This window comes from Panthera pardus, unplaced genomic scaffold (genome assembly GCF_024362965.1).
Source record: "Panthera pardus isolate Hobbes unplaced genomic scaffold, ASM2436296v1 HiC_scaffold_6, whole genome shotgun sequence".
Taxonomy (NCBI): Eukaryota; Metazoa; Chordata; class Mammalia; order Carnivora; family Felidae; genus Panthera; species Panthera pardus.
Genome location: NW_026526991.1, coordinates 12,623,613 through 12,650,521, shown reverse-complemented (window position 1 = coordinate 12,650,521; position 26,909 = coordinate 12,623,613). Strand labels below are relative to the sequence as shown.

Here is a 26,909-nt window from a genome sequence, read left to right as displayed (position 1 = left end):
GAGGTACAACCATGAGCTCTAATAGCCTTGGGCACAGCAATGCCCATGGTTGATATGGGAGGAATATTATCACTTTGTCCCTGCCTGAAAATCACCTTCCTAAACATAGTAATAAACAAGACAAACTAACTGTAATACAATTTACAGTAATTATTTTATCTACTTGTCTGCTTGCTAATGGCATCTCCTCTCTGATCTATAACCCTATCAAGTAGGGGTTCGTCTTAATATATTTCTCCTACTTAACCTCGTATCTGATGCACAGTAGGCACCAAATGAATTCTTGCTGAATGAAGGATTGATTGAAAAAATTCCCCAGATCCATGCCATGCACTAACACCCAGAAATACTAGACTCTACATCCATTGATGGATTGCTCTATTGCTGATACAGCCATCCATAAGGACATATGCTCTAAATATAGGAAGTCGTCACATATAGAGCACACCGATTCTAGAGCAGTTTGAGCAGGACCCTGCAAGCCCTATACCAACCCTGGTTATTCTGGTTTTCAGAGTTTATGATGACTGGCTTTAAATATGTGATTTAAATGAAGGATTTGACCCAAGGTCCATCCAAGCAGACTGCATATACCTGACATTGGACACGTGACTTGACAGTGGACATATGACTTGACTTTACTCCAGGTCCAGCTTCACTGGTTGCCAAATCCCCAAGGGAGAGGGTTCTGTGGTTTGTCCTGAGTGCTAGGTGTTACCTTCCCAATTGTAGGTTCCTCTAGGATCTGCCCAGGCTGCCTGAAGGACAAGTTCTCATTCCCAAGCAAGGGAGTCTAAGTACCATGGGTGGGCTTTGAGTGCCCTCAACAGAATCCAGGGTGAAAAAGAATCAAACATGAGCTCAGAATGGCAGATGGAGGCATCGCAGTCCTCCCAGGAGTCCATGGCAAAAGCAATTTTCAAGGGAAAATAGTGCAAGGATGGGGGTGGGGCAGGGCATCCGCTGAGTACTCCCAATCCTCTCACCAGAGCATCCGCATGACAGACGACCTTCATGTCATTGTCCCCGATCACTCAGCCCTTATAAACCTAGCCCACAGAACAAGGGCCCTCTTCTGCTCAGGAAGCTAGCACCACAGAATCCCAAATACACAGAGGGCTAGACCCAGAAAAATTGCTCTGGAGGGAAGTTAGGGCGGAAGCTTCTAGGACCTCAAATCTCTCAAGTGCCAACCCATTGAGGTCTCCATAGAGATGCTTCTTTCAGAGTTCCTTCTAAAAACTCAGAATTTTAGAGGCACCTGGGTGGCTCAGTAGGTTAAGCCTCTGACTCTTGATGTCAGCTCAGGTCACCATCTCGCAGTGCGTGGAATCAACTAGTGCATCAGGCTCTGTGCTGACAGTGCAGAGCCTGCTTGGGATTCTGTCTCCCTCTCTCTGCCTCTCCCTCCCCTCTCAAGACAAATAAACTTTTAAAAAAATAATAATAATAAAATAAAAAATAAAAACTCAAAATTTTAAAATAACTCCAGGGGGTAGTGGAGAGTGGCAGAAAGAGGTTGGGTTTGGGTGACAGAAAGGTTAGGTCCAAGCCGTGACTCTGCCGCTTGCTAGCAACTAACAGAGAGACCTTGAGTGAGTCACTTCCCTCATCAGGCTTTAATCCCTTCGAATCACAACTGTCCTCCCCACGGAGGCTGTGAGCAAAGAGGCGGTAACGCAGTGATGACTTTGGAAAGGGTCCCGCTGTCCCCCCGTGAGACATGTCAGAGCCGTCCAAAGATGGGGGACACTCGGACACGGTGCTTCCTTCCTTCCGTCCTTCATCTCTTCCTCCTTTCCCCGAATCACAGTGGGGGCCTTGTCAGTTGCACACCCCTCCTTGCACAACCTCCCATTTGACCCACCCCCCCACTACCGGAAGCAGACCCTGCCAGCCTCTCCCCAGTAGCAGTCACCTGTCTTCCTCCTATCAATCAGACCCCAGTTTTGTCCAGGAACTGAGCTGTTTCCTGACTGACCAGGAAAGGCGGCCCCGGCACAGTCCCAGGAAATGAACCCTGAATAATTTCATCTGTCGTGGTCATTTCATTCTTTCTGGCAGTGATTGGTTTACGTGTGGGCATGTGACACAGTCCCAGCCAAGGGGAAATAAAGTCTCCTCTCCTCGGAGACTTCTGGGAAAGGCTTTCTTCCATGATAAAAAGAGTGGGGGAAGGCAGGCCCACTTGTGTGTGTCTGAGGCCACAGCCTGGAGCTTCTGGAACCATCCATCTACCAGTCCTGTGGGGACAAGCATGGAGACAAAAACCAGCTCTTTGGGGAAGACAGAGGAGAAACTGGAAAGTTCCCAGCCCTTGACATTGTTGTCATACCTGAATTAGCCCGTCCTGGATCAGTCCTCCAACCTGTGCACACCACCAAGCCAACCAACAAACCCCCTATTGTTTAAGCCTCTCGTGTTAGGAATTTGGTTACTTACAGCTGAACTCATCCTGATACACACGCCCTCCCAGATGCCGACACACTCCGCTTATAACGCGTCTCCACTTTATCCCTGGTGTTTGCCTTCACCAGCTCTCCGATTCCTGAGCCATTGCTCACAAGAACACCTATGGTTCCATGTTGTCTTGGGGGGGGGGGAAGGGGCGCTGAAATTCAAATCCAAGGAAACTAAAGTACCTTCCCTCACCTGGCCACTCGCTAGCTTGCCATCCTGTTTTGTCTTATTTACAACATGAGCATGGATGGAAATGACGTCAGGCATTTAGTTACCATCTCTGTTCTCAAAGTAAGCTCCAGGGGAAGAGGGAGGCTGTCGATTTGGATCCCAACTCTCATTCCGGCACCGCAGTCACGGTCTGGCACGTCAGAGCAGGTGCTTGAAAAATGTTTGATGGATGCGTAAATGAACAGATGGCTCCAGCCCACTTTTCCAGCACGTTCTTCCTAAATACCTCTTCAGAAGATGAAATCCTTCTCCCATCAGTGAAACTAGTCATGGCACACGATGCAGGGTCCCTTGATTTGTCTGCGTGTTTTAGAATAGAATAAATGGGGGAGCTCGTGTGCGATGACTCCCCTGCCTGTCTCCTTCCTTCCTCCACGTTACAGCATCCTTTGATCCAAACGGCCACCCAATCTCTGACTCCTCTGAAGTCCTACTAGATCTCCCACCCCCGACCCCCCACCACTTTGAAGTTTGTCTCACTGGCGCAGGTCCAGCCATGTTCTTTCCTCCCCCACCCCCAAATGTGAGTCCCTCAGGGCAGAGTCTTGGTCTCGGGCATCTACGTGTCCCTCGTGGGTGGCACACGGGTTTGTGGGATGAACACAGTGTGAATGCCAGGGCTGTGGCTAGCCTTGGGGGCAGTGGGTTGGAAGGAGACCACAGGGGGGCTTCCTTAACCTGCTGGGGAGTGAGGCTTACCCCAGAGAGAGGCAAAATATAAGGGAATCAGAGGAGGTGCTAAAAATGACAGGTGTAACTCAGGCAACTTCTCTCTCTGGAACTCGGCTCATCAGTACAATAACAGGCTTGGATCAAATGGTCTCCGGGGATTATGGCAAGGGGAGCAGGGTTTTAGAGCAGGACCGACCTGGGTTTCAACACTGCTTCTGCCACCTTGCCACGTAGCCTCACACCCCCACCGCTCCACCTCTCTGGACGCATCTCCTCAGCTCCAAAATGGCATGAATGAAACCCGCTCGATGGAGCTATTGGGTGGATTAAACAAGGCAGTGAGTGCACAGCTTCCAGCTCCTGGCCTCTCCTCCTCTCCTTGCTGCCTCTGCTGCTTCGGCCCCTGATGTGCCTGTCCTCACCCTTGACCAGTTACCGCAAGTGCCCCCACACATTTCTCTGCCCCAAGTGGAGGGGAAGACGCCCTCCCAATCAATGACTCCTTCAGCCCGCCAGCGCTGGCCTGACCGCTGTGGGACCCTGGCCTCCTGACCATAAAGGTAGACAGCAGACATTTTACAGTGCATTCACCAGGCTGGTTCATTTTCCTCCTGGCACAGGGAGAAATCCATTTCCCCATACCACCACCACCCCCGCCCCCGCCCCTTGCATCTAAGCAGGGTCATGTGACTCATTCTGGCCCCAGAGCATGAGCAGGAGTACATTAGCCGCTCCCACTTCTGACTCACCAACATTCCCTCCCCTTCCAGGGAAAACTTGGAGGGTGGCAGCATGGCCACCTGGAAGGAGCCCCGGTGACCAACTACATCAGGCTTTGGCATGGCTGAGCAGCGACGCTCCCAAGATTGCAGGGTTCACTCACTACAGCATGGGAGCCCAGACCCCCCGACTCCATTGGATAGCCTGACGCTCACAAAGGGCACCGCTTCTAAACCAGGACTCATGATATTTACCTCTCCCCATCTCAGGGCCAGTCCCTCACTCTCCAGACTCCTCCTCTGTAGGAAGTGGGGGGGTCAGTCTCCCCTCCCCCCACCCCCTGCAAGAATGTTGGCTTCTAGTGTTCTCAGGCACATTCACAGTCTCTCCTGGGGCATCTGTCCCTCTCGTGCAAACTGGCTCCTTGCGCCCAGCATGGCCTTCTGGAGCTCCCCAGTGGAGTACTTAGATCAGACTGTGCCCAGATATCCACCGCACCTCCGTGGTCTGGGCCTCAGTCTCCCCACATACACCGTAAGAACTCAGAAGCCTTTCCTCCTCTGACATTTGCAAGCCCAGGGAAACACTTCTGACTGGCCCATGGCTGACAGCACCCTGGCCGGGCCTCCAGCCTCCATGTGACCCATAAACTCTCTTAACTGAGCAAACACATTTTATGGGGCCTGGGGACACTTCCTGGTGGCCCATTCCCATCCTCCCTTGTCCTGCTCCCCAGCATGGCACCTCCCCAGGGCCCTGCTTCCCATCCTTCAGCAACACAACACGCTGCCTCAGGGCCCCCTCCCCCAACACCTGCATCACTGCCTCAGGGTCCCCTCCCCCAACACCTGCATCGCCAGGCTTGAGGAGGGTGGAGAGTTTCTTCTCTTATCAGCTGTTTTACTGCCCCCTCCTCCCTGGTTACACAGAAATTGGGAGTAGAATTCCCAGGAAGGACAGATGGGTGCCTTGTCAGCTCCCAGCCAACAGTTTACGGGACAGACAGAAAGCGTTCCCTCCGTGCTGTCTCCGGAGACAGGGAAGGGGCATGTAAGTCAGGAAAAAGCAGAAAGGACATCGAAAGGAAGGGAGAGGCACCCTGGGCCAGGAGCCTCTGGAGAGGCTTGCAAAGTGAGGCCAGGGAGGGAGTGGAAGGAAGGCCAGAGACCCCTGCACTCAGTCCAGATCCGTCCCAGAGAGCCAGCCTGCGGTGGTCCAGACATCCCCTTCCTAAGCCTCCACCTGCCGGACAGAAGCACAGATGTGCCAGAAAGCCTATTCTGGAGTCCAGAAGCAGCAGAACTAGAAGTCCAAGAGGGTTCCTGGGAATACCTCTCAAGCTGTAGGGTGGCCTGGATCTGAGTTGGCCACCTGGGGCCCAACGGTGGCACTCCAGCCTGCCAGAGGCTGCCCAGAGCCGGCAGGAAAGGGCCAGAAGCCAGAGAAAAGGCAAAGGTGGACACATTGCCTCTGGATCGTTGGGAGCTGGCTCCACCTTCCTTCTAGCTTTTTGCCTTACTCCCCACTGACGGGGACCTCAGGGACCCTGACCCAGCCTGGGGATTTTGAAAGCGACCACCCCAGAGAAGACCTTTTGCAGTACAACTGAACCCAGCCTGGCAATGGTGACTCCTTTGACATCAAGCCTGAGGGAGCTCTGGGCCCACGGGCATGAGGTACAGCCTGTTCCAGCTCTCCCAATGTGACCTGCCTCCTTGATCCCAGGGGTGTTTGAAAGGAGCCCGTGGAAGTCCCCATGGAGACAGAATCGTGCTTGGATCATCTGACCTGAGGCGCCCCGTCCTCCACCTCTGCTTGCCCTTTTGATTATTACAGGAGTTTCAGGGGAGGAAGTACGCCACCCTCCACCATTGTCACCCTGGACGCACACAAGGTCCCCTTCTGTCCCTCTGCCTCTCACAGAGTGCGCCAAGGCTAGCCCTGTCCTCTGCGGGGTATGGAGAGGAAGAACTCAGGGCGCTGTGGGGCCCCAAAGAAGCTGGGGCTGTCCTTCTCCATCGAGGAGATCTTAAAGAGGCCCACAGAGAAAAGCCATGTGGTCAGGCCGGAAGGGGCAGGTGGACAGGGCACCAGACAAGCAGCAGCTCCAAGCTCCAGGCCGGAGGGGCCCCTGAAGGCCCAGCCCCAGGGTAAGTGTCTTCTGGTCATTTCTTTTCCATTCCCAGGTCCCCAAGAGCCAGCAGGGCTCAGGCAGAGCAAAAGCTGCTCCGTATCAATAGAAGAGAGGACCCCAAAATTCCAAGAGAGGTCAGATGTTGGGCCTTAAATACCCTTCTGCCTCGCCAGGACTGAGGTTTTCCAGATGCAGACGCCAAGGAAGGCTCCATTCGTTGCAGGATGCAGGGACGCGGGGCTTGTTCCTGCAAGCAGGCCACAGCTGAGAATGCCAGGTCCCATTTACCTCTACAGCATTTCCGCTGTAGTGGCTGCTGCCCTAGAGTCCCCTCTTTCGTTTCAGTAGAAACGCACGATTATCATCACTTGACAGGTGAGGAAACTCACCTGTGAAAGGGAAGAGGTGATGGTGTCTGTCCCCAGGCTACGCAGCCAGTGAGCGGAAGATCTGAGAGCAGGAACCGGTCGGTCATGGCTGTCCCCAACACCTGCTCAGTCTGACACGTTGTTCTTTGTAAGCAGAGTTCAGCCGATGTGTCTTTCCGTGGCTGAAGCTTAGCCTGGGATCTGCCCATCCTGATCACCGTCCCAGGCCAGCGGCCCACCCCAGGGCATGTCCCCCAAACCACAATGACAGGGCAGATCTCAAAGCCCTTCTTGAGAGCCGGTTTGAGGAAGGGCATTGAGGTGGACACATGCACCTGCTGGGGGTCAGGAATGCTCCGGTCACTCTCCAGCCTACCCTGCTTCGTGACCTCAGTAAAGTCCCTTCCACTCTGGCCTCAGCCTTACCCTCCAGAAACCGGTTGAGTGAGGGAAGAGAGAGGGAGCCAGGGATGTCACAAGGGTCTGCTGGAGCCTGGTAGTTGGTGACACTGGAGTATCTCACTCACGAGCTTCCCAGTTCTTTCCTCTTTCTACCTTCTTAATCCAAGGAAAGGCCCAAAGGGCAGCTCAGAGGAGCCCACAGTGCCTTTTCCTACCATCACCGAGCCCTGCTGTCTCACCCAAGTTCAGCCTCCCAAAAGGGGCTTGTGCTCAACCTCAGGCAAGGAGAAGACCCTGGAGGGCTGCCCGTCCCTGGGGAAGCTGGCGGGTTTTCCCGGGCTGAGTCAATCAATAGGAGAGAGTCCCCAGCTTCCTTTCTGGAAGCTCACTAAAATCTTCCAGTGAAATCAATGAGCATTAGAAACAGTTCTGGGAGTCTAACCTAAGTCTGGCTTGCTGCAGCCACATAAAATCCACCACTGCCCTCTCTGTCCTAATGAGAGGAAAAGATAAGTGGGGGAGGGGAGAGAGGGAGGAGAGGCCAGATCCCCCCTCTCAGAGCAGCTTCCCTCCCCCTGGCCTGATAATGGCTGAGGGCAAAAAGGGACCCACTCCTTCTAAACCTCCCCTTGAAGATGCCGGCATGCCCCATGTCAGCTATCCTGTTGGACCCAGAGCAGACCCTCTAGTAAGGGTTTGCCAAGATAGCAGTCGTCACAAGAGTAGTGCCCTATGGCCCTCACGGCACTCCCCTCCCTGTCCCCCATGGAATTGCAACAGTTGTGAGGCCCACCTTACAGATGATAGAACGATGAAGAGAAGTCACCTGCACAAGTGACCTGGTTAGTTAGCAACAGAATTGCACCCTGGTGGCCTGAGACCATCCAGTCTAGATCATTCCTGAACGTGGCTTAAATCTATACATCTCCCGCTACACTGGCATCGAGCATCTCCAAAAGACTAGAGAAGGTCCCGCTGGTGGTTTTGGAAATGAGTTTGAGGACTACACAGACCGAGATTATTTACGTCAAGAGTTCTGTAAGGATTCCTACGCGCACCTTCTACTCACAACACAGGATACCGGTCATCCATTTATGGTCATGCTGTGAGGTTTCCTGTTAAAATGGATTTATTTGTGTAGGTAAAACAAAAAGCCTATTTGGGAAAATGCTTGACAAATAATAATACAGACAGGATGCCAACATGTCAGAAACTACAAAAGTAACTTGGAGAAATTGCAAACGAGCTGGAGTCTGTGAGAGGTTAGGCCAGGAGGATGGGGAGCTGGGACTCCAGGAGTCTGGCCTCCGAGCCCCCGGCTGGTGCTAATTCACAGGAGGACCTCAGGCAAGCTGTTCCCCTTCCTGAGTCTCCATTTCCCCATCTGTAACGTGGAAGAGCAGGATTAGAATGTTCTTAAGATCCCTCCCAGCTCCGACGTGTGTGATGACCAATGCCTCCACAAACTGGTCACTAGAAAGCCCCGGTGGTGTCACCTGGGGTCATTTTCTGTGGCAGAAGCTTCCTCCCTGCAGAGGGGAGTGGCAGGTGTCCATGGGGGGTGGGGGGTGTCCATGCCAGGCGGGAGCAGGGTAACTGGGCAGGCAAGAGGGCAAATGGCCTCGGCAGCCTCCGCCTCTCCCGCCTTCACAGGGCCCTGTCCCCACTGGGTGCTTGTCGCTGCTGCTAATGCCTCTCCGCCTCTCTGTCCTGCTTTCCCTCCAGCACGCGGGAGCCCTCAGATAATGGAAGGCACCGGAGATGGTGCATCCACGGCCCCCCACCCCAGTAATAAAAACACAGAAATAAGCTTAACACTTAAAGGGGTTCACAGAGTGACTCACGGACGTGGCCTGGCAAGCATGACCTCTCTGTCCCAAATACCCAGACAGCTTGGAAACATGCAGCACTACAGTCCCAACATCCCCAGACTCTGCCTCTGGGTCTAGCATGGTGCCCGGGAATCTGCATTCTTTTTTTTTTAATGCTTTTTTATTTTTGAGAGAGAGAGAGAGACAGAGCCTGAGTAGGGGAGGGGCAGAGAGAGACAGAGACACTAAATCTGAAACAGGCTCCGGGCAGAGCCCGACATGGGGCTCGAACTCGTGAGCCATGAGATCGTGACCTGAGCCAAAGTTGGAGGCTCAACTGACTGAGCCACCCAGGCGCCCCCACCCCGCCCTTTTTTTTTAATGTTTATTTATTTTTTGAGAGACAGGGCGGAGGGGCGGGGCGAGGGGCAGAACAGGAATCTACATTCTAAAGTTTATTTACTTTTTTGAGAGACAGTGTGTGCACATGCCAGTGGGGGAGGGGCAGAGAAAAAAGGAGCGAGAGAATCCCAAGCAGGCTCTGTGCTGTCAGCGCAGAATCTGACGCAGGGCCCTATCCCACGAACTGTGAGATCGTGACCTGAGCTGAAATCAAGAGTAGGACACTCAACAGACCGAGCCACCCAGGTGCCCCGGGAATCCTCATTCTAGCAAGCTCTCCCAAATGACTCTGATGTAGGTGGTCCAAGGACCACTCTTCGAGGAGGCTGAGGCCCAGGGACGCAAAATGGCTGGTTCAAGCTACAAAGCCAATATGTTATGTGCAAGCACGGGGCCGGCTCAGACATCCAGGCCGGGGCCAGTGCTCTGCCTCCCGCTCCTCTCATGGCAGCGACCCTCATAAACTCGGGCTCAGACCCTCCCCCGTCTCAAGCCAAAGGAAATATCCCGGAGGGTCTCCCTACGTGAAAGAATGCTGAGCCCAGCTGCCTGCTCACTCCGGAAAGAGACAGGCCCCCTGAAGCCCAGGACCCTCCAAAGTCAAGAGGGGCCCAGGCAGCAGGAAACCACTTTGTACTAGAAGCTCAGACTCAGGGAAGAGAGAGGTCATCTATGCCACTGATGACCCTTTGTAGGGAGACTGTGATGCCCCGGAGCAAAGGGAAAAAGAAGGTAAGGAAGAGGCCACCCCAGTGGGTAACCAGTGCCAGGCTTCCGGCCTGGTGTCTGGGAGAAGGGGGACACAGCTTTGTCCCCATCCAGTCACTTGGTGGCCGACTGCTGAGTGCTTACTCTGGGCCAGGCTGGGGACTGGAGAGTGAACAAGGCCAGCTCTGGTGACCGTGCCCCTGCAGCGGGGGTGGGATCCGCAGCTGGAGAGTCCTGGCGACACCCCCTCGGGGCAGCGCTTCTGTGGCGGATCTGGCCGGGGGCAGGTGGAATCCTTGGGATGCGAAGGAACCCTAGAGCAGCGGCCAGCAAAGGGCCACTTGGACTCCGCCCTCACAGCTAAATAGCAGACAATGTGTGAATGAGGGGTATGTTGGTGTTCCCACACAACTTTATTTATAAAGCCAGGCAGAGGGCCAGATTGGCTATAGTTTGTCAGACCCAGTCTGTGACATTCAAAGTCCTTCGCAGACTCTGGTGCCTAAGCTCAGCCTCTCCTGCCCTTCCCCCACCCACTCAGCCCCACCCCCGTCCCTGATCTCTACCCTCCAGGCACACAATCTTTCCAGCCCTTTAAATGTCTCCAAACCTTGGGGAGCCTGGGTGGCTTAAACTCCCAACTCCCGACTTCCGACTTCGGCTCACGTGACGATCTCACGGTTCATGGGTTCGAGCCCCGTGTCGGGCTCTGTGCGGACAGCTCGGAGCCTGGAGCCTGCTTCCGATTCTGTGTCTCCTTCTCTCTCTGCCCCTCCCCACTTGCAATCTGCCCCACCCCTCTCTCTCAAAAATAAATAAATGTAAAAAAAAAATGTAAATGTCTCCAAACCTTTGCCCTTCAGAAGCCACAGCTCCTCCTCCGTGTCTACCTCCTTTTCCTCTTCTTTCTGTTCCCCTCCCTGCCCTCTTCCTCGCCAGGTCCTGTTGTAACAAATTGCCATAAAACGAGTGGCTTAAAACAACAGAAACTGATTCTTACAGTGCTGGAGGTCAAAAGTCTGAAGGAGCCCCTGGTTTTCCTCTCTCTTCTCTCTTCCCTGTCTCCCTCCTCCCCCTCCTCTTCCCCCTCTCCCCACCCCTCCCTGCATCTCCCCCCACCAATGCCTGGAACCCGAGGCAACTGGCAGTGCTCCGCCCCTGGTCCTGGGAATTAGGAATCCTGGCTGGGACTGTGGTCAGCCCTGCGGGTGTCTCATCGCCTCATCGCAGCTCATCATGAGCTGCTCCCAGACAGGTAGACCTAGAGACTCCCATCAGAGCAGACAGCAGCGGGGCAGGAGCCCAGAGCTAAAAGCTTGGATGTCCCCAGGATAAGTGTGGTTTTGGTCTCTCTCTGCCGGAACCCCCCTCTCAGTCCCTGCCTCCAGAGCCACAGCCTAACAAGACCCTGGAGACATTCCCATAGGGCACCTGGAGGCTGATTCTAGAATCAAGAACCTGGCTGAATCTTAAACCCTGTGGGAGTTCAAGGAAGAACAAGGCTTGGTCACAGCTTACAGAAAAGCATTGTCTCTCTGGAGCCTCCCACCCTCCAAAAAGCAGACCGGAAGGAAAGGATTTGAGCACAAGTGGTTTATTTGGGACATGCACAGACACCAGCACAGAGGTAGTGAAATAACACAAGGAAGGGAGGGCGGTGATCAAAGGGTGTGTGATTAAGCCAGTGGCCACTGTGGGAAACTGAAGTTTAAATCCTTTAGGAAATGAAGCAAATATACTCCTCAGAATTATCTGGGCTTTTTAGCTCAGAAATACATATCCTGGCAGTAGGGCATTGATCTGGAGCACAGAAAGGTCTGAGGGATACAAGCAGGGCATTGACAACATTACTATAATAATAGGGCCCAGACTATCAGAGCCAGGAGAAATCAGAGGAGACAGAGGGCACAGAAAACATTGGTCGTCATTTAAATTTGATTTATCCATTGTATTCCTCATCCGGGCACGCAACAAAGAGCCACCGAAATCGACTGAGTGGCAGGCATATCTATGGCGGCAAAACGAATTATCCCAAAACTCAGTGGCTTCAAATAACAATTAACATGAATTGTCTGACTCAGATTCTGTGGATCCGGAATTTGGGAGTGACTTCACTGAGTAACTCTGGCTCCGGGTCCTTCGTGGGACTGCAGTTAAGATGTTGTGTGGGGCAGTCACCTGAGGGCTGGATCAGAATAAAAGATTGGCTTCCAAGGTAGTCACTCCGTGGCTGGTGAGTTGGTGACAGTTCAGCTGGCTGAGGAGGAGACCTCAGTTTCTCCCCACGCAGGGCTCTCCCCGTGCCACTAGAATGTCCTCACAAGATGGCGGTGGCTTCTCTCAGAGCGAGCAATCCAAAAGGGAGAGAGTCAGGTGGAAGCTGCATCCTTTTATGACCCATCATGAGAAACCTCCTAGCCGCATTCCCACAGCATTCCATTGGCTCTGTGAGTCGTTGAGTTGGGCCACACTCAAGGAGGAAAGAATTCCAAGCGAGAAGCGTCCAAGAATTTGCACACCTACCTTAGCTGGGAGTGGGGACAATGTGGGAACAAAACGTTAAGCTCGGCCTCTGCCCTCACGTAGCATCTAGTGTAGCAGGGGCAACAAACAGCCATCCGATAATCACAAGTGAAAGTTCAATGACAACTGTGGTCAAGTGCCGGGGAGAAGGTGACATGGTAGAGGGCCTATGTCAAGAGAGGTTTGGTCTGCCAGCGAGGGCTTCCAGAGGACATCGTGGTTGAGCTGCAGTCCGAAGACTGAGTGGGGAGAAATGTGGATCCCCCCAACTCCATGCAGAGAAAACACCAAAGACAGGGACTTGTTCAAGGGAGGCAAGATGAGGTCCGAAAGCAAGAAAGGAGCCAAGCCACACCGGGCCATACGGGGCATGGTGGGGATTCTTATTTTTGCTTTGAATCCGAAAAAGAATGAAGAGGCATTCTAGGGTCTTAGTCAGGAAAAGGTGCAATGACCAATAGTCATGAGAACTCTTGGGTTCCAACAGACAAAGACCATCTCAGGTTAGCTGAAACAGAGAAGGAAATGAGTTGCCTTGGAGAACATGAAGCAGTCTTCTCAAACCAAGCTACGGGAAGGGCAGGATCATAAGCAGGCATCAGCCATAATGGGAGCCAGAATCAACACCATCAGGTCTCTCCAGCTGCCTCTGCATGCGGCTCAACTTTCCTCCCTCCAGATGACTCCCAATAACACCAAGGTTTCCATCACCCTCCAGGAACTTCTCTCAAGCTCTCTAAAGTCCCAAGTCCAAGAGCCCCAGAGGAGGGACCTGTTGGCCAAGCCTGAGTGAGATGCCCACTCCCAAACCCATCAACCATGGCCAGAGGGGGATGTGTGGGGGCCCCACCGGGAGTCTTCTTGGTGCTGGTCCTCTTCTTCTCTCACACTGTTCCATGCTGGGATGATGGCTTCTGATTTCAGGGTCCTTCTAAGTCTTCTTTGGTATCTTCAGTCTCCAGATATGGAAATGTCAAAGCGTTTGCTTTGTTTTCCGTTGTTTCATCAAAGGTGTGTCCCTAATGAGGCCCACTTCCCCAGGTGTTCTGCATAACCAGCTGTTAACCTGGCAGTTGTTAAGCCATTTGGGGGCCAGAAACAGCTCTTCCCCCTGTTTACAGGGCTTTGTATACCTCTAATCTAAGCACTCTGCATGCCTGTGCTTGGGTTGGCCACAAAGAGAACGGGTAACTTCCTCCTCAATTCCAGGCAGGAAGGAAACTAAATATGGATTCCCCCATCACCCGGGAACCAGTTCTGTGACACTTCCTGTGTCACACCATGAAACGTCCTCCAGATTCATACCCTGTGGTGTCTGTTCCCACAAGTGTAGACTGGAGAGGAATAGGGGCAGGACAGGAGAACACACATGCATACACTCTAAAAGCCCGTGAAATCAGGAAAGCCTGGGTGGCTCAGTGGGTTGAGCATCTGACTCTTGTGCTCTGCTCAGGTCGTAACCTCACAGTTGGTGGGACAGAGCCCTGCATCAGGCCCACATCGGGCTCCATGCACTGACAGTACAGACCCTACTGGAGATTTGCTCTCTGCCTCTCCCCTGCGCTCTCTCTCTCTCTCTCTCAAAACAAATAAACTTTAAAAATAAATAAGTGAAATCAGCCCCTGTCCCAGTTCTCTGTGCCCACCCCACCCCACGCCCCATGTTTTGGCCTCACCAGACCTACACGTGCGGTCACGAGACTCACGTTGTCACAACATAGATAGAGCACGGGAACCTGACAAAGTGTTCCAAGAACACAGAGGAGGGGAATAATGAACTGTGTTTGAGACCCTCCAGGAAGGCTTCAGAGAGGAGGTGTCCTCTGAGGTGGAGCCAGGCAGAGAAGGGGAGAGGACCAGGCACACAGAAGCATGTGCAGGGATGCCTTGAGGGATAAAAAGGCATATTCCTTTCGAGCCACAAAGAAATCCAGTGTGGCTGGGCATCTAAAACTCCCGGAGCAGTGGAAGGGATGAGTGAAATGAGGAGACTGAAGGTCAAGTGCACTAAGCCAAGACCTTTGGCCTTTATTTATGCACATCAGCATTTTTAAAACCCGCGTTTGGGGGAATTGCAGGCTTCCACCAGGATGCATGGCCAGAGCTGCGGGGGACGAAGGGGAGACTGAGCAAGCTTCCCTCCAGGGCCCCCTGCACGTCAGTAAGAGAGCTCCACCATTTGTTTTGTGGGGCTCCACATACAATTCCCTTTAAACAAAGGGTACACCTGCTATTAGAAAAAGAAAAAAGATATACAAACAAAAAGTGGGGGGAGTGAGTGTGTGTGTGTGTGTGTGTGTACAATTCCCTTTAAACAAAGGGTAGACCTGCTATTAGAAAAAGAAAAAAGATATACAAACAAAAAGTGGGGGGAGTGAGTGTGTGTGTGTGTGTGTGTGTGTGTACATAGGATACATTATGAAAATGAGGCCGTGCACATGGAAAATAACAATCCTCTTCTGCTGGGAGAGAGCATGAACCCCGTCATCCCTGGGGGCAGGTCAGCAAACCCTCTGCCGGGGGGCTTTTCAGCGGTCTTCTCGAAATTGTTTCCCTTAGTGGTTTTTTTTATTCTCATCTCTTCCCACGCTGGCTTTATTTTCTGTGCTGTTGTTTATTTATACAAGTAATCCATGTATATTATAGGAAAAAAAGAAGGTTAAAAAATGTACTTATAATTCTACCCTCTCATCACCCAGTATTAACCACCATTAACGTTTTGATAGATATGCAATGACAGAGAGAAAGACTAAGAGAGATTTTTTGTTCTTGCAAATACGGAGGCGGATGGTGCAAGCCAAAAGTGCTCTTACATTTTATTTTTGAAAAAGAGCTGTTGTGTTTCTACAGAGATTCACAACAGACCTTGGAGAAAAGGAAATATTTGATTGATTCGCGCTTTGACGGGTGAGTAGGAGTTCACTAGGCAAACGAAGAAGACCGGCATTCCAGGCAGAGGGAGCAGTGAGACGAAGCACCTGGAGACTAAAAGGGCACGGCCAGTGTGTGGAGTCTAGAAATGATCAGGTGGGAGTGAAATCATGGAAATAGGGATTGGGGAGAAAGCAGATGATTCTGGAAAGGGAGAACGTGAAGAGCCTTGAATGCCGTGCCAAGGAGTTTGCCTTATATGCTGTGGGCACAAGGGAACTATAGGAAGTCCACGACCAGACTGGACAGAAAAGACCAGCCCAGGTCTGCCCTGCACCCCTCCCGTCATGTCCACGATGGGTTTCCAGCTCGCAAGAGAGCTCCAAAGGGTGCCCCTCATCTCCTCTATGCCCCCCGCATCCATTGTCTTAGGAAGACAAGGACAGGGCCCATTTCCGGAGACTTCCGGGCAGTGGCAAAGCCCCCCAGGGTCTTTAGCTGAGCAGCCAGGGCCAATTAGCAGACCGCAGAGAAGGAGCAATCAGGGGAGGGAGCCGAGCGCAGAGGAACATCGGTTGATAATTAGGTGGCCTAATCACCTGTGTAAATTGTGTATTTCGTATGATCGATGTGCTAAACGGCTCAGGTTTAATTAAGTTCTGCTGACTCGTTCTCTTTGAAGACCCACTGAAGTGTGATTCACAGCGCACACAATTAATAACAGGGAGAGGAGCAACTCAAAAGGAGGAGGCAGTCCCCTCCACCTTCCTCTACCCTCTCCCCGCCCACCCCCTGCCCTGCCCCGGTGCCCTTGGCCAGCCGCAGTGGGTGGGCTACACAGTGGCACCAGACTCCGAGGCATCTCTGCCAAGATGCTGCCAGGGGCTCAAGGATTTTCTCACTCCCAATCCAGTGCTCCTGGGAAAGAGGACCCAGCACCCCCATCATCCTCACTGAGGGGTTGCCCAGGACATCCCAGGCCTTCCTGATGATCAAGAGGTTTATGCAGTACATGGGCCACATCCACACTGAGCTCCTATTTCCAGCTTCCTGTTTAATGAAGTTCCTTCTTTTAAAAAAAATTTTTTTTAAGTTTATTTACTTATTTTGAGAGAGACAGAGGCAGTGCGAGTGGGATAGGGACAGAGAGAGAGGGAGACAGAGAATCCCAAGCTGGCTGTGCACTGTCAGCACTGAGCCAGATGTGGGACTCGAAGTCACCAACCGTGAGATCATGACCTGGGCTGAAGTTGGACGCTTAACCAACTAAACCAGGCTGTCTCTTTCTCTCTCTCTCTCTCTCTCAACTAAATAAAGGCTAAAAATTTTTTTAAATAAATAAATAAAAATAAAATAGCCACATGGAGATAGTAGCTACCATATTGAACGGTGCAGATCTAAGCAGCTAAACTTTTAACAAAGTCTCGCCTCTGATCCAAATCTTATTTCCCTGATGCCAGGTCCAAGTTTGTCTTTCTCTCCCCAACCTACTCTTCTGGTCAGGTCTCACGAGTTAGACATCAGGGAGCCCCATTCACTGGGAGTGATCTGAGCTCCAGGACCCCTCTGACCTTACCATTCCTTTTTCAGCCCTCCAATTTGAGGCCATTCAGTCTCAGATAACGTCCCAAGAAGGTCTGGGGGAATATCAGTGTTGACTATTTGCACCCCAAGAACCCACAGTCAGTCTTGGGGGGAAAGCTTTGGCACTCTCAGTCCTGAAGGCTGGTGGATTCAGGGCTCAGCCTCCATCTCCCCACCAGTGTGGATTTGTGGCATGTCTGTTTATTTCCTGGAGAAGTGATTACAGCCATTGGACATACACACGCATTCATTATCATCACCATCACCATTACCATCATCACCACCATCATCATCATCACCACCATCATCATCATCACCATCATCATCATCACCATCATCACCATCATCATCATCACCATCATCATCACCATCACCATCATCATCACCATCATCACCATCATCATCATCACCATCATCATCACCATCACCATCATCATCACCATCATCACCATCATCATCATCATCACCATCACCATCATCATCACCACCATCATCACCATCATCATCACCACCATCATCACCACCATCATCACCACCATCATCACCATCATCATTATCAACGTCATTATCATTATCTCTCAGAGACAAACATCTATCCTGAGCTAATTCAAAAAATTCAATTCAGTTGAAAAAAATTAGCTCTGGATACAAAAACAAATTTTTCTAACTGGCCGGTAATTTGCCAGGCAGCCCCCTCTCCACCAAGTCAGTGGTCATTTATCATGCAGAGAAGAGGTAGATCCTTTCCTTCTTCACTCCACCTCCAAATTATGCCCTCCAGTCCTGCCCAAAATAGGGAAAAGCCATATGTATCTTAACAGTTGTTCCCTTAGTTCCACAAATGGAAGTGCTGAAAATATTATTCTATTAAGGAGTGTTCTTAGTCATGAGCCCCTGTTTGCCTGAGTTTCCTTCTGGGGAGAAAGGAGGAGGTGGCTTCTTATTGTCATTGTCTGCATCTGTTCCTAACCCTCTGTTCTCTGTAGCACCTGTTTCCCCAAGTTCTGGTTCTGCACCCTCTGTCTAGAATCCTCCCTTCTAGACTCCCAGAAGGATGCCAACTCCATACTGTCCTGGATGCCAAAGTTTGCGCAGGCAACCTGGAATCTTCCATCCTGTGAATTGTTTTTTGCAATGCCCTTTAGAGCTGCACAGCATCACTATCACCTAAGATGCTGACCTCATGAAGGAATGAATATGATACTGTGAGCATGGCTTGTCCACTTTTGCACTCCTGCAGACAGGCCCCCGGTGCCTCCACGATACTAGGCACAGAGGGGATATTCAGTAAGATTCAGCAATGATTGCCATTGGCCATCTCTCTCTCTGCATCAATTCTGATTGGATGCAGCTCTATCCCTTAAACACTACTGGCTCTAAATGTAGAATTAATCTCTCTTTTAAATTTTTTAAAAGAAAGTAGGCTTGGGGAGGGAAAGGGGCTAGAGAGGGAGAGAGATCAGGTCCGATCAGGTGGTTAGTAGTTAGTAGCTAGAGCTTGCTTAGCGGGTGATAGTGTTTGAGACCTCGTTGTCTGCGATTCCCAAGAAGCTCCCAAGTCAGTAAAATGAGTTAAAGTCCTTTGAGGGTGATTATCAACAAGCTGAAGGGATAAGAGAGAGGGGTGAGACCAAAGGCAGACTATGAGATGCCATTTCTACAACAGAAGCACCTGGGCCTGGTTAATCCCAGAGATGTAGAAACAGCTTCAGCCAATAGAGTTGGCATCCACAGAAATCTCTCCCCTCGGGCCCTCACCTTCCACCAAGCAAATTGGTCCCCCAGGCCAGCCCGAGGCAAGGTGTTATAAGCCACCCGGCCTCCACATGAAGGGAAAGAGAATTACAGATTGTCAGGGTGGATTTGGCCTGCCCTCCTCCTCCATTCCACAGATGGGGGGACTGAGGCCCAGAGAGGAAATAAACTGTGGCCCAAGTTATAGAGTTCAGGAACAGAGCTCAGGTCTCCCGACATCCAGTTCAGTGGGTTTCCTTCTAGCAAATGATAGCAGGACAAATAACACACACACACACACACACACACACACACACACACACTTCAGTTGTTAAACCATCACAAGTGAAAATCCACTCCTCACCCAGGGTCTGCTCCAATTCCTCATCTGTGGCGGTTTTACCTCTTATTTGGACAGAAAAAGAAAGTGAACTGGGTGGGAGAAAGGAGGCCTCTGCAGGATTTCAGATCCCCACCCTCCTTTTGCATCGTCCCATCTGACCTGCGACATCAGCCATCAGCCCCCAAAAGCGGAGGGGATTTGGAGAGGCGGTTTGTACCTTTCCTACAATTCCTAAAATTATATCATGTGGACTTTGTCCGAAGTGAAGCCAGAATCGCAGCCCTAGTCTCAGACATGCGTGGTCAGGAAGACAAAGCCTCCGCCACCTGGTTCGGCCCTGCCTCCACCATCTGTGACCCTCGCCCCAGTCTGGAGGTACAGGGAAGGCTTCCGGTGGACGATCTTCGTTACTCTTCTCGCTTCCCCGGCCCTTCTCCAGAACAGCTGTCCCAAAGCCCTTGGCCATCCCTCCCGGCCTAACCCTCACTCCCTCATTCTCTGCTGGCGACCTGACTTCCTGCCATCCGTCCTGAACCACTCACTCCAGCACCCGATCGCCCTCGCCTGTGTAGTGAGCGTCTCGGACCAGTCTGTCCCGCAGCTGCCCCATCCGCCACCCCTTCAGAGCCCTCTCTCGCTCCGCCTCAATTTCTCCTTCTCGGACTTCAGACATGCTCCAGGCTGCTCTCTGAAACTTCTCCCCAGCCTCCCTTCTCCCCTTCTAGCACCTTCTCGAGCCATAAATTCTTCTACTCACTGTCTCCTCTTTTTCCCAACCACTCACATCTCCATCCACTTTAATTCAACATGTATTTGTCAGAGTCTCCACGAAGCCTCAGGCACCACACTGGGTGTGTTTGGGGGCAATGCCAACATGGCTCCTCTTTCCTTGGCTTCTGCCATAGTAATTCTACCCAGGTGGTCTTCCTGTGGTCCTCAACGTCCTCCCAAACACCAGACTCAGAACCACATGCCACAAATCCATCTCGGAACAAGGGAGGCTAAAATACATGCATGCACGCAGGCCAAGGGCAGGGTCCAGCACCACACCTGGCACACAATAGGTGTTCAATAAACACACTGATATTTTCTGGCTTTTCTTCCTCTTCATCCTCTCTGGTTTTTAATTTTTTAATTTCAATGACCACTCCTTTCTTTCTAAGCCTCTCTTCTACCATGTTTTCTTGGGCAATGCTTGTGTCTGAGCTTCCTCTGGCTCAGGTCAGGTTCCCCAAAAAGCAGGCTGACATAGAGATTTGCTGGAGAACGTTTACTGGGGGCTTCTCATGATGTTATCGTATCCTTTTTATTTTGGGGGTTTAGGGGGGTTGTTTTGTTTTTAATTTTTTTAATGTATATTTCTGAGAGAGAGACAGAGTGTAAGCTGGGGAGGGCAGAGAGAGACGGAGACACAGAATCCGAAGCAGACTCCAGGCTCTGAGCTATTAGCACAGAGCCTGATTCAGGGCTTGAACCCACAGACCATGAGATCATGACCTGAACCAAAATCAGACGCTTAACCAAATGAGCCACCCAGGTGCCCCTGGACAGATTTTTTGAATAGCCAATAGACATCTCAAAGGTAACAGGTCCCAGTAGAATGCCTGATTCCCATCACACACACATGCTCAGGCCTGGCTCCACGGACGTGGGTGAGACCAGTGCAGTTGTCCAGGGTACTGCACACAGACAGAGGCCTGGCACACGGGGCTTAATGCTTATGGTCATCTTGAAATTCTTCATCATTTTACGTGTGAATCTGTTTTGTAAGTGAAGTTCAGTGGGACCACGGAGGGTGCACTAAGGCCCTGGAGCCTTGACTCAGCCCTCGATGCCCCTCTTACAGACCACCTGTTTCTTCATCCTTAGCCAATGACAACTGCCTCCTCTATCCTATGCAGTTCCAGGGATGCGAGGGCTGTCAGAGTATAGATGGCAGAAGGGTCAAGGTCAGGTGCATGCACCCAGGTGCCAAGTCAAAGGGCCCTGGGTCCCTGTGAGGATCCACACTCACCCTATTAGTATCCTTGTGTTCAAGAGAGCCTGACCTTAAACAGAAAATTAGAGGGATGCCCGGGTGGCTCAGTCGGTTGGGCATCCAACTTCAGCTCAGGTCACAATCTCGCTGTTCGTGAATTTGAGCCCCGCATCGGGCTCTGTGCTGACAGCTCGGAGCCTGGAGCCTGCTTCGGATTCTGTGTCTCCCTCTCTCTCTACCCCTCCCCTGCTCATGCTCTGTCTCTCTCTGTCTCTCAATAATGAATAAACGTTTAAAAAAAATTTTTAATAAAAATAAATAAATAAATAAATAAATAAAACAGCAAATTAGGGGGAAAAAACAAGCAAACAACAACCACCACCACATGACAGATCAAGAGAGAGACTGCAGAAGAAAGGAAATAGCTTTTTTCCTGCTTTTTGAACAAGAGAACCCACATTTTCATTTTTCATTAGGCCCCACAAATGCTGTAGCCAGCCCTGAGTGGACTTGAGGCCAGACCGTTTGGACAATTGGATTGGAAACAGGTTATAAGGGACTAACGGCTGTGGAGTTCAGTCTTTATTTTCTAGACCAAGGCTGGCAAGGTTTTCCTGTAAAGGGCCAGATAGTAACTATTTTAGGCTTTGCAGACCATATGGTCTCTGTTGCAACTACTCAAGGCTGCTTGCAAAAGCAGCCATAGACAATGCATAAAGCAATGGGAGGTCTGTGTTCCAATAAAACTTTATTTACAAAAACAAACAGTGGGCCAGATTTGACACTCAAGCTATAGTTTTCCATGCCCTGTTGTAGACAAGGACACATCATTGAAGGCATCTGAGCAACAAAAAGGATGATCAGAGGAGTTTCTAGAAAGTTATCTTGACCTCACTGCTCAGGATGGATTTGGAGAGGTCAACCTAGGGGCAGGATCTCTAGGAAAAACACTGTAGGGGCGCCTGGGTGGTTCAGTGGATTAAGCGTCTGACTTCAGCTCAGGTCATGATCTCGCAGTTTGTGAGTTCAAGCCCCGTGTCAGGCTCCGTGCTGACAGCTCGGGGCCTGGAGCCTGCTTCTGATTCTGCGTCTCTCTCTCTCTCTCTCTCTGCCCCTCCCCCGTTCATGCTCTGTCTCTCTCTCTCTCTCTCTCTCAAAAATAAGTAAACATTAAAAAAGAGAGAGAGAGAACACTGTAAAACTCCAGGCAGAGGAGCCAGTGGCCAAGACTCTGCAATGGACAGCAGGGGCTGAAAGAGTGACACCAGGCAACACAAAAGCCTCACCAGGGTGCTAACCATAAGATCGCTAACCCAGCTTGAACCCTCTTCCATCCAGAGGAAAGAAAGAGCAAGCGGAGAGTCCGAACCACCTTCACCACCGAGCAGCTGCACGAGCTGGAGAAGATCTTTCACTTCACCCACTACCCAGACGTCCACATCCGCAACCAGCTGGCAGCCAGGATCAAACTCCCAGAAGCTCGGGTGCAGGTACAGCTGTCCCCATCCTCAGCCTCCAGCCTCAATGCCTTGGGGGCCATGGGTGAGACCCCGTGTATCATGGACCCTCCGGGGCTGGCCCATCTGAAATTCTCCATTGCCTTTATCCCTTGAATACAGTCACATTTGCCAAATAGTATTTCCAGGAAATGAGGTCACCGCAGTTACAAGATGGTTTCTCTCTTTGAGGGGTGGAAATGGAGCGAGGTGGCATCAGTGGTGGCCACCGATATCTGCTTCCACATCTTCCCTCTCCTTTTGGCTGTAGTTCCAGAACATCACTCACCAGGAGGCCTCATTCCCAAAATAGACAACCTAGACCAGTGGTCATCAAACTTTTCCTGTAAAAGGCCAGATGGTAATTATGTTGGGCTTTGTGGGGCCATAGAGTCACTGTCTAAAACTTCGTTGACGAACTCTACAATCTGAATTTCGTATAATCCGCATGTGTCACAAACATGTTTCTTCTTTTTATCTTTTTTTCCCGACAACTTAAGAGCGTGAAAGCCATTCTTAGCTCACGGGCCATGCAAAAGCAGGTAGGAAGTCCAGATTGATCCTTCGGGCCTTAGTTTGCTAACCCTTGACTAGACCACATGGGTATCACTGTGAAGGCAGCACAGAGAGAAGTGGTCCAAGACCTGGTTTAAGTCCAACTGCCTAGGGGCACCAGGGAGGCTCAGTCGGTTAAGCGTCTGAGTCTTGGTCTCTGCTCAGACTCAGGTCATAATCTCATGGTTTGTGAGTTCAAGCCCTGCCTAGGACTCAGCACTGTCAGTGCAGAGCCTGCTTGGCATTCTCTCTCTCTCTCTCTCTCTCTCTCTCCCTCTTTCTCTGGCCCTCCACTACTTGTACTCTCTCTCAAAATAAATAAATAAACTTATTAAAAAATTTTTAGAAATAAATGCCAACTGCCTAATCTAGAATCTGTCATTTCTTCACCTCGGAGTGTCTGTGGCTCCTTCTGTGGTTGGAGATACAGTGGCCCCTTGTCACTCAGCAGGGGTGTGTCCACCCTCTTTGGACACCCCCAGTTTTGCAAGTGCCACACTAGCAAATCCAAATCTAGTTGTTATGCTGTTGGCTCGCTCTACTCTGCATCACTTTTTTTTAAATTTTTAATGGATTCGTTCCAAATTCAAAATCTGAGTCAGGGCCCAAATCAACAGTTTACTCTCAATTTTATCCCAACAGACTTTTCTCCTGGCTAAGGACCACCCCCATTCTAGACTTCTCCCTTTTTCCTCCCATTTAGAATCAGTCACCAGCTAAGTGGATTTAGCCCCCACCCCCCACCCCCAACTGCCATAAAGCCCGGAATTCAGGGGCTGTCTCAGCAGAACAGCCAAGTACAAATGCCCACGTGTCAGGGGCAGTCAGTGTCCTTGTGAATACGGGGAGCTGCCGATAGTCAATCTACAGATGCCGAGGGGCCCACAGGGGTGGCAAGCTGATGGTCTGCCAGCAGGAAACAGCCCACAGATGAGTTTTATTTGATCTGCACAGTGTTTTACATCTCAACGCTTTCACATAAAAACCGAGATTTCTGCCTTAGATATTGGCCTGGGCCTGTAATGCCCAGCCTCACATTTCTACAGGGTGACCATGGGCTAAAGCTGAGGAGCCACGCCCTTTAGGCCCCGTTGGCCACAGACCCCACCGCTCCCAGCCACATGGCATCCAGCTGCTTTCCGGGCGCACGAGACCCCCGCCCCGCAGGAACTGAAGGTTGTGATCCCCGGGCCCCTCTTAGAGGGCAGACCTCCAGGGCCAAGGAAATCCTGAAGCCATGGAGCTTTCTAGACTGCGAAGTGCCAGTTACGGTTTTTAGGGAGGTACTTGCTGCTTATCTCTGTCCTCTCTCTCTCTCCTATCCCAGATCTGGTTCCAGAACCAGCGCGCTAAGTGGAAGAAGCAGAAGTCCGGCAGCCCTGGGGCCCCGAAGCAGCTAAATGAGGCCGGCTTGGCCCTGACCACGTACCTGGACGTGGTGGTGAGTGGCTAAGGCACCAAGGGGGCGCTGGGGAGTGGGGGGCATTGTCTGCAAACATCCCACCCAGACCCAGAAGTGAGAACCCCAAGGGGTGGAGGGGGGTGGCTCTGTCTATAGTAAAGAGTGCAAAGGGGGACCAGCGCCTGGGTGGCTCAGTCAGTTAAGCAACTGACTTCAGCTCAGGTCATGATCTTGCAGGTGGTGGGTTCAAACCCCGCATCGGGGGCTGTGCTGACAGCTCAGGGCCTGGAGCCTGCTTTGGATTCTGTGTCTCCCTCTCTCTCTCTCTCTGCCCCTCCTCTGCTCACGCTCTGCCTCTCAAGAATAAATAAATATTTTTTTTAAAAAATTTTAAAGCGTACAAGGGGAACTCTTCCAGAGACAGCGTGGCCAAGAATGCCCCAGAGGTCTGTGTGACCTGGGACAAGTCACTGCCCGTCTCTGTCCCCATGTCCTCAACCACTGAGTGACAATCCCAGTGCCTCTCCTTCCTCCGGGGACTGGCTTGTATTATTGTGTAGAACTTCACAGTTCAAGAAACAGGCAGGGAGTAAGGGGGCAGTGCACGGACATTGAGCAGGAAGGCTGTGGAGTCAGACTGCACGGGTTCAAATCTCAGCCTCTGCACTTAGCAACAGCATGGCCTAGAAGAGTCACTTCGCCCCTCGGAGAAAATAGTAGTTCAATGAGGGTGAAATTACTGAGACGTGAAAAGCCTTGGCACCTGGGCCGTGTGCCCCGAGTATGAGCTGTCCGTGGAGCCTGCACACCTTGGAGTGTGTACCAGATGCCGAACAGCAGGGAGCCAGCAGGACACAAAATAGACAGTCCCGTGGTTAGAGGTCTGTGCGTGCCCACAGTGACACTGCAAGGAAGGATTTATTTATCCACTTTCTGCTAATGCAGAAACTGGGCACTGAGAAGCAAAGTGACTTTTTTCACATCAAGTGATTCCTGTAAATGCCAGGATTAGGAACCAGATCTCCTGGCCCCCAGGGCACACGTTTCTCCCCAAGACGGTCCCCTGCCTGCCCTGAGCTGCCCAAGTCCTGGGGAAAAGGTCGGGAAGTGGAGGGTGAAGCCTCTGGTGAAGCTTAGGACTCACTTCTCTCTCCTGACCTTCCCCTTTCGACAGGGCCCCATGAGGTCGCCCTCTGCTCTGCCCGGGCTGGCTCCTCCCATGGGGTGTTATCCACCGGCTCTAGGCCGGCCGGCGTCTGCGTGGTTCCCTGGCCAGACCACCCTCCTCCCGTGCCACCTGTGGGAGACACAGCCTCTCCCAGGCCCTCTCATCCAGCACACCTGCTTCCCTGCACTGTGCTTCCTTCCACCCGCCAACCCCAAATGGGGCAGCCCCTGTGCCACGTCGACGTAGGGACCAAGAAACCTCTCTCCAGTGGTGCCGCTCTCCTCTCCAGGTGAAGACATCTGGCAGGAGGGGGCCCGGGCCCCTGGGGGGCCTTCCCTGAGCACGCCCCATGGAAGGTTGCGTCGGACTCCACGGCAAGATGACCAATACGGGAGCTCTCGCCTCTGCTCCCAAGGTTGCCCTCCTGGCTCAGAAGACAGAGGCCGTGGGAGAGTCCGAGATGAGCTCTGGAACAAGGAGAGCGTCCACTTGTGCTTGTGTCTCCTCTAACTCGCTCTGTGACCTCCAGCTGGTTACTCACCCCCTCTGGACCTCATCTATAACATGAGGCAGTTGGACAAGAAGACTTTCGAGGGTCCTTCTGGCTCTTCCTGTGGTGAGGTTGAGCCGTCGTGAGAATAGAGGCATACAGCAGGCCAAGGGGGAGGTGTTTGTTCATTCATTCATGACACATTTATTGAGCACCTACTGAGTTCTCCACAAACAGAACTGGATCTATCTAGACGCGAACAACTGAGGCTCTGCCCCCGGGAGCTCAGTCCAGGTTGGCCAAAGAGATTGTGCTGAGCTTCCCCGGCAAAGCAGGGCATGCACTCAGTGACCTTGCAGTTGGCCCATGCCCAGCAAATTCTGTACGGCTTTGATGTGAATGTACGAAGTGGGAGAGAAATGCAGGGGAAGGTTGTTGTTGTTGTTGTTAATTTAAAATAGAATTGAGTGTCTTTGGTTATCCTGCTGGACCGGGGAGGAATGTTGTACTTCCGGTCTGAATAAAGAATATGGCGGTAAGCTCTTTGCAGAGTCTATGTCCCAGGACTAGCTTAAGGGACCCAGCTGGAAGGCCAGCCTCGCTCCATTGTGATGAGCCTGCGGACTTTGCTGTTTCCTTGCAGGGAGACCTTGGGCAAATGACGTGCCCTGTCAGAGCCTCTGCTGTTTCCTTGCAGGGAGACCTTGGGCAAATGACGTGCCCTGTCAGAGCCTCAGTTTTCACATCTCTAAAACGGAGACAGTAAGCCCCACCTGGCCTACCTCAAAGAGCAATCGGGAGTCTCTGAAATAGAGTGGAAGTGCTTTGCCAAGTGTGAGGGCTGGGCCTCCTATGGG

General features: G+C 51.8%; 1 protein-coding gene and 1 long non-coding RNA gene across 3 annotated transcripts; one reads left to right on the top strand and one right to left on the bottom strand.

The window, feature by feature from the left end:
- On the bottom strand, window positions 1–7,405 carry LOC109265489 (uncharacterized). The gene is made up of 3 exons (XR_002079217.2): window positions 6,607–7,405; window positions 3,560–3,677; window positions 1–2,991 (listed from the first exon to the last, which is right to left on the bottom strand). It is a non-coding gene; the product is annotated as an uncharacterized LOC109265489 (long non-coding RNA).
- Window positions 5,965–25,965, top strand: ISX (intestine specific homeobox). Of its 2 annotated transcripts, none has more exons than XM_053895554.1 (4): window positions 5,965–6,233; window positions 22,280–22,431; window positions 24,320–24,433; window positions 25,852–25,965. In XM_053895554.1, exons 1-4 carry the CDS (start codon window positions 6,041–6,043, stop codon window positions 25,900–25,902), a joined length of 510 nt encoding a protein of 169 aa, XP_053751529.1. In that variant the 5' UTR covers window positions 5,965–6,040; the 3' UTR covers window positions 25,903–25,965. The 2 variants fall into 2 exon arrangements, with proteins under 2 accessions (XP_053751529.1, XP_019302270.2); XM_019446725.2 differs by lacking the exon at window positions 25,852–25,965 and adding an exon at window positions 25,569–25,808.
- The last annotated feature ends 944 nt before the right edge of the window (window positions 25,966–26,909 follow it).